At 34.6% G+C, this 12,682-nt stretch overlaps 2 protein-coding genes across 3 annotated transcripts; both read left to right on the forward strand.

The window, feature by feature from the left end:
• Window positions 1–981: 981 nt before the first annotated feature.
• LOC102579443 (tobamovirus multiplication protein 1-like) lies at window positions 982–7,726 on the forward strand. 2 transcript variants are annotated; one of them, XM_006351712.2, is made up of 11 exons: window positions 982–1,353; window positions 4,386–4,476; window positions 4,565–4,617; window positions 5,308–5,400; window positions 5,570–5,641; window positions 5,751–5,823; window positions 5,920–5,965; window positions 6,066–6,129; window positions 6,885–6,938; window positions 7,017–7,094; window positions 7,311–7,726. In XM_006351712.2, exons 1-11 carry the CDS (start codon window positions 1,177–1,179, stop codon window positions 7,401–7,403), a joined length of 894 nt encoding a protein of 297 aa, XP_006351774.1. In that variant the 5' UTR covers window positions 982–1,176; the 3' UTR covers window positions 7,404–7,726. The 2 variants fall into 2 exon arrangements, with proteins under 2 accessions (XP_006351774.1, XP_015166138.1); XM_015310652.1 differs by lacking the exon at window positions 982–1,353 and adding an exon at window positions 2,295–2,380.
• Window positions 7,727–10,063: 2,337 nt separating this feature from the next.
• On the forward strand, window positions 10,064–10,747 carry LOC107061413 (vacuolar iron transporter homolog 4-like). Its single transcript, XM_015310608.1, has one exon. It carries the CDS (start codon window positions 10,064–10,066, stop codon window positions 10,703–10,705), a length of 642 nt encoding a protein of 213 aa, XP_015166094.1. The 3' UTR covers window positions 10,706–10,747.
• The last annotated feature ends 1,935 nt before the right edge of the window (window positions 10,748–12,682 follow it).

A 12,682-nucleotide genomic window follows, 5' to 3' on the forward strand; every position in this document is an offset into this window, starting at 1 on the left:
TGTTAGGGTTAATTCAATATGGGCAATTTGGGAAATGTATAAAAGAATTAAGGGCAAAAAGGTAATATACTTGGTCAACATAAAAGGGCTTTTAAGTTAAAAAAAAAAAAAGTCATTTCTGACTTAAAATAAGTCACTTTGATAATTGCCAAACACTTTAATAAGTCAAAAACTGGCTTTTAAGCCAGTTTGACCAGCTTAAAAGCCCATCCAAACAGGCTCTTAAACACACTTTTAAAAAGTTTGACTAGACTGCTTGTTTGGACTTGATTTCAAATCAACCTGCTATTTTGATTTCTGTAATTAAATTTCTTCTTATAAACTCTATAACCCCTATAATTTGTAAAAATCATCCAAAATTCTTCAACTTTTATACAGTCTTACCAAATGAACAAATTATAATTTATAAATAAGATATCAAAATATCATAAAACACTGAATTAATAAAATCACATATATCCTAATTTCTTTTATAAATATATATATTTGCGATTAAATGTTATTACAATCTTTCAAATACACACAAATTTACAAAAATATATATGTTAATAAATGAATAATAATAGTAGGTGCTATTCTTGATAAAATCCTCTTACATGCCATAATACAAATAATTTCTCCACGTTGATCACAAACCTTCTTTTTGTTTTTTGTAAAATTTAAAATATTATATATATATATATATATATAATATCATTTAGAGGTCAAGCTTTATATTTAAATTCAAAATTGTTGGAAAGTTTGAGATTTAAAATCATGATTTGAATTTTAAATTAAAATTTTATGTAGATTTATTAAATAAAATGCTAATTTAAAATTAACCTATAATCAATTTTTTAAATTTATTATTCATAAATTATTTCTGAAATGAATTGCTAAACAAAAATTACTTTCCACCAAAAACTCTTCTGAAATAAATTAATTTTAATAATTTGGTCAAATAGAAAAACTAGATCATAACAAAATGCAGATTATAAACTTGTCACTTCCCACGAGTTTTGTACATTTGTCCCCCTTCCCCCTTCATCCACGTGCGGCTCCTCCAAACCCTCCACCCCACTCTTCTCCTCCTTCTTCACTCTATTTGATTTGAACAAACATCCTATACTAGCGATCACTTCACTCTTTACATTTTTCTTCATCTGTAAATCGCCATTTTTGTTAGACGTAGCAGCTATGGTAAAATCTATAAGCTTTGTTCTTGAATTGCCAAAAGGTTACGATAATGGAACACCAGGAGTTCCTCCCATCTTTGATTGGTTCAATGGAATGATGGAGGTTCCCGATTATGAGAAACAATCCATCTTTTATTCTCTCTGTGCCGCCTATGCCTTTGTCTCAATTATTGCCCTGGTACACTATTTTTTTTCTTAATTAGGTTAAATTTCATGGTAATTTTGCATCACATTTATGATTTATTCTCTATCATCTGGATCTTATTAGATTGATCCTAAATGCAAGTTGATGAACTGTTTTAGTGTTTAATGCTGAATCCCTCATTAAATTCGTTTTAAAAACCCTATCTATGAGTGGAATTGGGGTCCATCTATCATTAGTTCGTTTTATATGCCCCTACCCCTAGTTCTTAGGTCTAGGACTTCCATTAGTACTTCATTTGTTGATAAAATGGCAGGAAACAGCTATGCCCGAGAATGAATTGTGGTATACCACAACTCTATTCCACAAAGGACTAATTTAAGGGCTATACCATACATCCTGCTTGCTTAGGACGACTGCATGCTGCATCAAGCAGCATGATGAGATGGAGGTGGAAAGCTAGGTTGGGTGCTAGCTTGCGCCTTCCTTATACTAACATGTAAAATGTTAGGTCTTCCCCTCATTTATTACAGTAGTATTAGTGAAGTTGCTCGAGGACTTCTATTGGGAACGGAAGTTACCTATTATAGGATCCCTAGTAAAGCTAATTTAATGATGGCCGCTTATCTGTGTAAGAAGAGGATAGCTCCTATTTATTGGCAAGTGATTTCCTTTACATGTTATCTTTGGGTGTTTAACTCTCTTTCAAAGAGATGACTATTCAAACCTTAGATTATTCGGTTTCATGTGCTTTATTAAAATTCTAATGAAGGAAAAGGAGATTATTTTCTTGTTTGAAAGGGAAATGAAAGTTCAACTCAAGAATAAATCATTTCCATTAGCTTTATACATTTTTGCTAGGTTTTTATCTTGGAAAATTTTAAATGGCCTTTCCTATAATACTCCCTCCTTATCAAAAAAACAAGAAAATTAACTTTTCAGTGCATTTCTTTTCCTAATCATTTCATGACAACCAAATGGTACCTTCAGGTTGAGACATTGACTTCTTTTAGCAAAGGGATTATTTGGTTAGCAGATGGAGAAGGCGTGACAGTGACCAATGGTGAGAATATTTGGATAAGGATAATGTTGAGTGCATACCATAGGCCTATGTCACCTTGTACTTAATTGAGCTTGTGTTCATATTCACTAAGAAAGCCTTGGTTGATTCTATCACACTTGTCAAATTCGAAGAAGCTACTATTTATCGCTTGATTACTTTGTCCCTCAGTTTCAAAGTGCACATTTCTTTGAATTTGCATTGCTTCAGCAATAAGAGCGATGCCTTGTTTTCCATCGCTCCATCGCTGTAAGCGATAATTAATAACATTGGTCTGTTCACATTTCTTTTAGATGAGGTGGTCATGTTTTGCTGAACCGTGGATGCTTGGTTGACCCATGTATATTGTGCCTTATAAATTGAATGAGGTAGGGTCAAAACAAAAAATTTACATTTTAAATCAATAATTCATATTCTTATTCAGAAACAATGTAGACACATTTAGTAATAACTACTACTGTTATGGTCTATATGTAGAGCCTTGATAATCCTGCCCTTGGACTAGACCAAAATTCGCTAGTTGCTCCCATGCAGATTTTACACGGAACAATGAATAAAAATTATTATATAATAATCCGTTGGGAGTTGTCCCAAAATGTAATAGCCAATCCTTTTGGAGACGGAGGATGTATTTCATAGTCATGTTGGGGTAGTTAAGAGTGGCAGAAGATGGAGATCGGCAAAGGGGTAAATTTACCACACTCACCCTAATCTTCTTCCTTCTAACCCCAGCCAAAGAAGGGGCTCGTATGGGCATGGAGGTAGATTTATTGTTTTCTTGTTAATTTAGCAACATTTCTTTTGCCACAATTATTGTTAGTGCCAGCTTTAATGCCATTGCTTTGGACTTGAGATGAAGCCTGGAAACCTTGACAGTTAGACTTGACACTAGAGTTTTTACTGCTAGGGTTGTAAATGAGTTGGCAGGTGAGGAAACCCAGGAGATACGTTCAAGGTACATTTTGCGGATGTCAGAACACTCTTAGTCTATATTGTTTGGACTCTTCAAAAATGTCGATGGGTGCATGGTGGATACTTTGTAAGTAGTCATTTTTGGGGAATCCGACAGGCGACACGGGTGCAGTAACATTTTTGGAGAGTCCGAGCAACATAGCTCTTAGTTTCCTACTAATCACCCTTACCAAATGGAAGGTTGATATTTGATTACCGATTGCGTAGGTTTTATATATGAATTGTCGAGCTACAATTCTAAAGTGGTTTTGAGGTAAACGGTTGCTAGTCCCCCTTAACTCGATGTCTTTACCTAAGCAGGAAGTACATTCTCAAATATGACGAATTCAACTTAACTGAGAATTCGTGCCTAGCCTGAAATGAATAAGCAACTTAGACTTTGCATTGCTCTTCTTTCCGTACTCTTTGCAGCAGATTTCCTCAAGAGGTCCATGAGGCATGGAAAATGAGCTTAAAGTAAATGAAAACATGTAAGCGAGATAGGCTTGATAATACAAAACATTTTCAAAATTGACTCGTGCAAGTGGACTATGGAGTGATAAACACATTTCCAGGCTCGAAACAAAAAAATTGCACATTTCCTTATTTATTTTCAATGGATAATTTAATCAAATGGAAAGTAAATAGGGCTTCCAAAAGAAGAAAAAAAAGAGGAGCGTATTAAAAGATCTGCCCGCCAAATTTTATTTCTCCTTATCTTTTGCATGTGATTTTTAGTTATTGTTTTATGCTTTCCCATTCAAGCTGTATGTGTGTGTGTTTGTATGTCATGTTATTCACCAGTCCACGGGGTACAAAAGGGGTAACATTTGTTTATCGGTAACTTGGATTGTTACTATTTTAATGGTCTGGATACTGGTAAAGTAATGATGGCAGCACTGCATTTTTTTTTAAATACTACTGTGAGATTTGGAAAAAAAATAATTAAATTTATCCAAATTTCCATCAGCATTCCAGCTAGCTTGTCTTGATGAGGCATGTGCCAACTTCTCGGAGTTTGTCATCTCAACATGCTTCCATGTGTTTTGTATTACAGGTACAACTCATCCGCATCCAATTGCGTCTTTCAGGAATTGGTTGGACAACACAAAAGGTTTTTCACTTGATGAATTTTGTTGTCTTTGGACGTAAGATTTACTTTAATTTCTCAATGTTCTTCTAGAAACTGTTCATATCAAGTTATTTTAATGCTCATAACCAAATGATTGTTGGCAGTGAGAGCAATTTTATTTGGGTTCTACAGCGGTGTGTTCAATCTTAAAACAAAAGTAAGTCTCTTCTTTCCCTTTACTCAACCATTCTGATTCCTATAGGACAATTTCAGTTTCCCGGCACTTCTGGCGAATAATTTGCAAGTAGACTATTAACTCCTAAAACTTCTAGAATGAACTTTCCAGGGAACTACACTGCAAGCAAAGGAATTTTAACTCATGAACGTCACCATTTAAGTAGCATTTGTTTAATGTTGATGAAACAATTATTGCGAATCTTTGAACCTGAACTGAACAATTTATCCTTTTTTAGCATCAACTCATCACCATAATAGAGAACTGTGTCAGTTGCTGCGAGTCTGTGAGTTTAATGTATAATGTATGGACTTTACTTGATATTTAGGCTCTCATTTTGCACGTTCTACTATTGCTGTCTGTTTGGACCATTTCGTGAGCTATGCACAAATAGTCAAATCACCTGATTCTACTACTCTCTCCTTTTATTTGTCTCTCTCTTTATTCCGCTACTTCATAGTTGATATGAACCCATACTGATCTTAATAGACCAATGTTTCCAACTCTCACTGAATTTGATTGCAGGATACATATTAGAACAGTTTTGCTTTTATTGTAAAATCCCATGCATCAGAACTGGGGTCCAAATTTAATTTCAAATTTTCCTTAAAGAACAGTCATTATGGCATTGTGATTTGTCTGCTTAGCTAACACCAATCAACATTTAAACAGGCACTTGAGATGATGCTTCTGGATCTCCCTGGTCTTCTATTCTTCTCCACATACACACTATTAGTTCTGTTTTGGGCCGAAATATTCCATCAGGTAATGCTATTTGGTTCTCAAAGGTCTTTAACAAACTACTCTTGACAAGATATTTTCAAGGGAATCATGTTGGATTGTTGGTCAATTATTTCCTCATGGAAGAATCACTACCTATTTTAAATATTTTCATCATGGATCAAGTCTTACTCATTGCTTATTATTTTCACAGGCAAGAAACCTTCCAATTGATAAACTTCGACCTGCATATTATGCAGTTAATGCAGTCGTATATTTTATACAGGTAGTTCATCAGAGTTCTATTCACTTCACAGTAAAGTATGTCCATGCATAAGCAACAAAAGCCTCTCTGGGAGTTTCCTCCTATTTATGTAACCATGATATGACTGCAGATATGCATATGGATCTTCATTAGTGTTGGCCCAGTTTCGGCTGGTGTTGAAACTGCTAAACTTTTTTTCGCAGGTCAGTGCTCTATCTCTCTTTCGGCATGCAAATGTTACTAGGCCATTTTAGTCTACTATCACAGTTTTAAAAAACCTGATTTTGCCCTATCTGCAGTTATTTCATTTACTGCTGCTCTGGGATTTGTCATGTATGGTGGAAGGTAATTGGTTCCCCAGTATTGTAAAAGAGACCATATTCACTTTCCTATATCCATGTTTCTTGAAATTGATCCTTTCTTTTCCTTTTTAATCTCTCTCAAGGTTGTTCGCAATGCTTCGGCGCTTCCCTATTGAGTCTAGAGGCCGTCAAAAGAAGCTTCATGAGGTTTGCACATGAAATAGCTGCCTTCCTCTTCATTTCAATCATTATCTTGCCATGTACACTGCTTCTATCAGAAGCAAGGCTACATTTCATTGTGGTGCTTGTTTATGTCTCAGAAACAAATGCATCTTGTTGAAGTCTTTTTGGTATAACGTGCTACCAGTTATGCCCAACCTCATAATAGTGTCTTCACCAATGAACTACTAGAAGTCGAGTTCCTAGCCCCATCCTTTTTTTCTTGATAGGCGTTGATAATAGGTGATATAATCTGAATAATCAAAAACAAATAAAGAAAGAAAGGAAGGTGCTATTTTCCAATATATAAGAATACAACTAAAGGATTTACCACAAACAATTTGTCTAATCTTTAGTGTAGAGTTATGATGTAATGTACCTATACTTATTAAAGGATACATGTGAAATAGTCCACGAATACCTGCCCTTATCAAAATATATTAAATAAATGAGGATTTATGATATTAATATTAGTCAATCAATCAATTGTGCCTCAATTCCAAATTAGTTGGTGGTCGGGTACATGATCCTGTGTTCTATATCCTGTGAGTTAGGAAGATTCTGATTGAACTAGGGAGGATCTATTGCTGGGGCAGATCTTTCTTCCTTATCCAAACAATTTTATACTTGAAAGAATAAAGTCGAAAAGTTATTCAATGTGGTTTGGTATAATCATAAAGGAAAATTAATTATGAAGGAAAGACATAATTCCTGTATAATGATATGTGCTCTGCTTTTGGCAGGTTGGTTTCGTGACTGGTATTTGCTGCATTTGTTTCATGATCAGATGTGTTATGGTAAGTTTCCACTATATCCGGGGTAGGGATGTTTGACCCTAGCTAGCATGATTAAGAATATTCATTTCCTTCTTGCAGGTTGCTATTTCTGCTTTTAACGGAAAAGCTGATGTTGATGTCATTGACCATCCAGTTCTCATTCTCTTCTATTACATGGTAATAATTTGAGTTAATTTTAATACTCAATAGCTGGTTAATCACTTACAAGCCTATTGTCCCATTTTCGAATATTATGTCGAATATTATGCTAAGGTTTGTTTAATCTTTTATTTATCTGTGACCATCTCATAATTTTAAAGCTCCCTTGACGCTTTTTATAGTCCCAAAAGATCTTTCACAAAATGATCCATCTATTTTGTATATTTTATGCAGGTGGTGGAGATCTTGCCTTCTATTTTGGTGCTTTTTATTCTGCGCAAATTGCCTCCAAAACGTGTATCAGAGCAATATCATCCTATTCAATAGCTCATAGAAGAGCATCCCTGATTTTAGTACTTCACCGTTTTTGTTCGAAGAAGCCCTTGTGCAACCAAGTAGTTAAAACCATTCTCAGTTTTTTTTTTTTAATTTCTTTTTTGCTTTTATTGTTTTGGCACTTGTCTCAAGTGACGAGGAGGAGTTATAGCTTGATCGAAGTAGAGTTGTTTAGAAGTCTTGAATTATAAATCATTCAAAGTGCATGTGAGTTGCGACTTATAATCAGAATTTGGATAGAATTAGATGTTCGAAGTTTATAGGCCTTGGGTTAAATTCTGTGTCTATTTATACAACTCATATTTGTTCCTTCTCATAGTCACAGGTTTATTTGGGTTAAATTCTGTGTCTATTTATACAACTCATATTTGTTCCTTCTCATAGTCACAGGTTTATTTGGGTTAAATTCTTGTAGTCTATTTATACAACTCATATTTGTTCCTTCTCATAGTCACAGGTTTATTTGGGTTAAATTCTGTGTCTATTTATACAACTCATATTTGTTCCTTCTCATAATCACAGGTTTATTTGGGTTAAATTCTTGTGTCTATTTATACAACTCATATTTGTTCCTTCTCATAATCACAGGTTTATTTGGGTTAAATTCTGTGTCTATTTATACAACTCATATTTGTTCCTTCTCATAATCACAGGTTTATTTGGGTTAAATTCTTGTGTCTATTTATACAACTCATATTTGTTCCTTCTCATAGTCACAGGTTTATTTGGGTTAAATTCTTGTAGTCTATTTATACAACTCATATTTGTTCCTTCTCATAATCACAGGTTTATTTGGGTTAAATTCTGTGTCTATTTATACAACTCATATTTGTTCCTTCTCATAGTCACAGGTTTATTTGGGTTAAATTCTGTGTCTATTTATACAACTCATATTTGTTCCTTCTCATAGTCACAGGTTTATTTGGGTTAAATTCTGTGTCTATTTATACAACTCATATTTGTTCCTTCTCATAGTCACAGGTTTATTTGGGTTAAATTCTGTGTCTATTTATACAACTCATATTTGTTCCTTCTCATAATCACAGGTTTATTTGATATTTTTCTAAAACATGTCGAGATCAAGTGGCACGATATTCTGTGTGTTTCTCTTGTTGGGTATTTGCATAGGCATTGTTACTGCCTGCCGCTGCAACCGAACCAAAAACAGAAAATTGCAAGGAGTTGTTTGGTACTTCTTCGATTTTAGCTTGGCGCCGATGGTGGCATCATCATGTACCTTCAATTGTATGATGGCATCGTTACACCCAAAAAAACCATCACCACCCACTCATGTGGCTCCATCTCCATCTCCTGTTGATAATGTGGTTTTACCAACTCATGTGGCTCCATTCCCAGTTGATGATGTGGTTTCATCATCGCACATGGCTCCCTCTTTGCCCCGTCTCCGATGACTTCTTGCATCAAGATCGACGATTGTCGATCAGATTTGACCACTTTTGTTTCAAGCATAGAATTTCATTATCCACACAATGCTGCAAAGTTGTTTTAACAATTTCAGATGATTGCTTTTATAGAGTTTGCGCACTCCAAGATGGTACCCTTTTTCCTAAGCAAAGTTAGAAACTATTGTGGTCATCATCAAGGGTGAATTAAGCATTGATCAACTCTTAGCACACTCATTATTTTGCTTTTTTTGGTCATTTAGATTTTAGCTTTACTTAAAGGGGTAATTGGTAGTTAGTAGTATTACTTTTTATGAACTTTTCCTTAGATTCTTTGTTCATCTCTATTTTACAATTTAATTACTATTCTTTCCATGCATATTTATTTCTCCATGTTTTACTTATTCATAATATGGTGGATGTATCAATCAACTATGCCTTGGTTCCAAAAAAGTGAGAACGGTTATATGAATCCTCTGCAACTATTCCTCTCTATTCGATCCCAACACCCCAACATATCAATTACATAAGAAGACTTATTTGCGTTCTACAGCCTTTTTGTCCTCCGTAATCCTAAATAGTAGATTATAACAAGTAATTAATGTTAGTCATTGTGATGAGAAATCTGTTATACTTAGGTGTTCATTAAAGGCTTTTGTGGTCAGTCAAAAAAAGACAAATTAGATATGTGCAAGGCTTTTAAATACATAGATAAAAGAAAGAGCGCCATAAAAGCTATAATATGGTCTAAAGAAAGTAATTTCATCTTTATTTTGGATAAAAATAAATGATTAAATAATTGAAGGGCTTGTGGTCTTGGTATACTCTCTATATATATTTTGTGTTAACCTTAGTGCCTAAAGCACACTCCACTGAGTTTTATTTTACACTAACAAGTTTAGCAAGTGCTTTCCTATGCAGCAATCCATCCTCACAAGCTCCTTCTCCAAAGGAATCAAAAAGCAATCTGAATCCTCTAGCTTCAAAAATTAGGTCATTTTGAAGTACACAACACATACACACTGCACACACAAAAGAAGAAGAAAAATAGTAGTAGTAGTAGTACTTCAGTGATTTTATAAAGGCATTTAAAAAGTTTGATATTATATGGTAAGACATTTTTTTGAAACTCTTAAAAATGAAGTTTTAACTCTATAAATAACAAAGACAGTCTTCATTAAACACCAATTCAAAAAGAAAACAATCCTTCATTAGCTGACATTTCCTTACAAGTTGTAACTTTTCATCATGGCTGCTCAAAACCATGTCCAAGTTACCATTCCTAAAGAAAATCATGCCCCTGAAGAGGATTTTGACTACTCTCAAAGAGCACAGTGGCTTCGAGCCGCTGTGTTAGGAGCAAATGATGGATTAGTCTCAATTGCATCCTTGATGATGGGGGTCGGAGCTGTCCAAGAAAACGTTAAAACCATGATTCTTACTGGCTTTGCAGGGTTATTTGCTGGTGCTTGTAGCATGGCTATAGGAGAGTTTGTCTCTGTGTACTCTCAACTAGACATAGAGCGTGCTCAAATGAAGAGAGACAAAGAAACAGGAGGACAGAACCGAGAACATCAAGAAGATGGAGAAGGTAACAAGGAACAGCTGCCAAATCCATTTCAGGCGGCAGTAGCCTCGAGTGTTGCATTCTCATTGGGTGCCATTATGCCAATTCTTGCTGCCGCATTCATAGCAAATCATAAGTTGAGGCTTGCTGTGATCGTGGCAGCGGTGAGCTTGGCATTGTTAGCATTTGGGGGAATTGGTGCTTTCTTGGGCAGAAGTCCTATGGTGAAATCTTGTGCCAGAGTTTTAATTGGTGGATGGATGGCTATGGCCATTACCTTCGGCCTTACCAAGTTGATTGGCTCTACTGGCTTGGAAATATGATTGAAACTTTATGTTCCTGGCCTGTACCTTGTTCTAATTTAATCTCATCTAATCAAAATATTTGTACTGCTAGTTGACTTAACCTTTTGTGTAATAATAACGCGAAGCATTCTCTGAATTTATATTGATCCTCCTATACTGATAATATTAGCTATGGCACACAACCTTTTACTTATTCACGATAAACTCATCAAACTACACTTCATCCTCAAATATAGTTAGGACTTGGGATTTGATTATATAAATCTTTCTGGTAGTACTCTGTGCAAATCGTGTAACTTCATAACAACAATCAGAATCCCCCTATACAGTAAAGCTGCCTTTTTTCTCTTTATTTCAACACTAAGAAGCTCTGTTTCACTCATAATGCTTTGTTTTCCCTTTCCATGGTTATTGACTAACTCGACATCAGATAAATCAGCCTCCAAGTCACTAAAAATCCTCACCAAAATCGTTATCAGATGAATTTTCATGTGCAAGTTGTTCTCTGTCATATTGTTTGACTTTGTGTATCCCCATTGTTCATTTTAAAATAAGAATCCAGGTGCTCAAAGTATATCTCATTCACCTTGTCTTTTCGAATTCTTTACTAACTGGACAGGCTTAAGACTCTTGTAGAAATCAATCTCCATATTTTACCAGACTGACTTTCCACACTTGTGCGAAAAAGTTATTGAATCAGATGCATACCCACAAATTTTCGCCATCTTTTTAAACTCCTGAAGAATCAATGTGTCCCTATTAATGGAATCAATATAGTCTATGCTGCCACTGATGTAATGCGTGTCTGGGTCCTCAAGTATCGGGTCTAAACAAAAAATATAAAATAAATCAAGACAATGGAAAATGCTTTTGCCTGATAATCAGATACAACTTGCAGCCATAACAAAGAAATTTAATGTTCAGAACCATAAAAATTATTCAAAAAGATCTAGAAGTGCATCAAATCAGAGGTCGACAGAGTCTTGTTCTAGGTTGTCACTTTGATGATGTATTGTAATTCCATTTATGTTTGCTGAACCCAGTCCGGATAGAAAGAACAACTGTGGCAGGTTGATAGCTAGTGTAAAAATGTCATGGTAAGTCATGTTGAGGTCGAATAGAGAGAAATAATTGCAGAAGATTCATATAATTTGTCCTCAACTTTAATCGGGATCAAGGCAAAGTTGATTGATATGTCTACCATAAGTAAAAAGGTTGTGTTAAGTCAAACATGGATAGATAATATGCACGGAGACGGAGAGAGCAAGTAATTAAATTGTAAAATAGAGATAAAAGATCCAATTGAACTAATAAGGAATTTAATCGAAAGAAATGGCCACCCCCTTAAGGGGATGGAATCCTATATAAAGTAAGTTAAATGACCAAAAAAAAGAAGAAAAAGTTGTATTATCCTATTGTCTTGCTAAGTTTTGATCATGTTTCAGCCTTGATGATGACTACAATAGTTCCTGACTTTGCTTAGGAAAAAGGGTACCCTCTTAGGGTGTGTTTGGTATAAAGGAAAATGTTTTCCTGGAAAACAAGTTGATTTTTGACTTATTTTCTCATGTTTGGTTGGTGAGTAGAAAATATTTTCCGAAAAAGATTTTTAGTGTTTAATTTATGAATGAAAAAATATTTTTGAGAAATATCTTTTATTTTTACTAGAGTAGAAAATAATTTTTGAAATTGAAAATATTTTTTAAAAACAAACTTAAATTTTTTTGGGGGGGTGGGGGAGTTGAGGGTAGGGGTGAAAAATTGAAATTTTGAAGGTGAAAATATTTTTTAAAAACAAACTTAAATTTTTTTGGGGGGGTGGGGGAGTTGAGGGTAGGGGTGAAAAATTGAAATTTTGAAGGTGAAAATATTTTTTAAAAACAAACTTAAATTTTTTTGGGGGGGTGGGGGAGTTGAGGGTAGGGGTGAAAAATTGAAATTTTGAAGGTGAAAATATTTTTTAAAAACAAACTTAAATTTTTTTTGGGGGGTGGG

This window comes from Solanum tuberosum, unplaced genomic scaffold (assembly GCF_000226075.1).
Source record: "Solanum tuberosum cultivar DM 1-3 516 R44 unplaced genomic scaffold, SolTub_3.0 scf00136, whole genome shotgun sequence".
Classification (NCBI taxonomy): domain Eukaryota; kingdom Viridiplantae; phylum Streptophyta; class Magnoliopsida; order Solanales; family Solanaceae; genus Solanum; species Solanum tuberosum.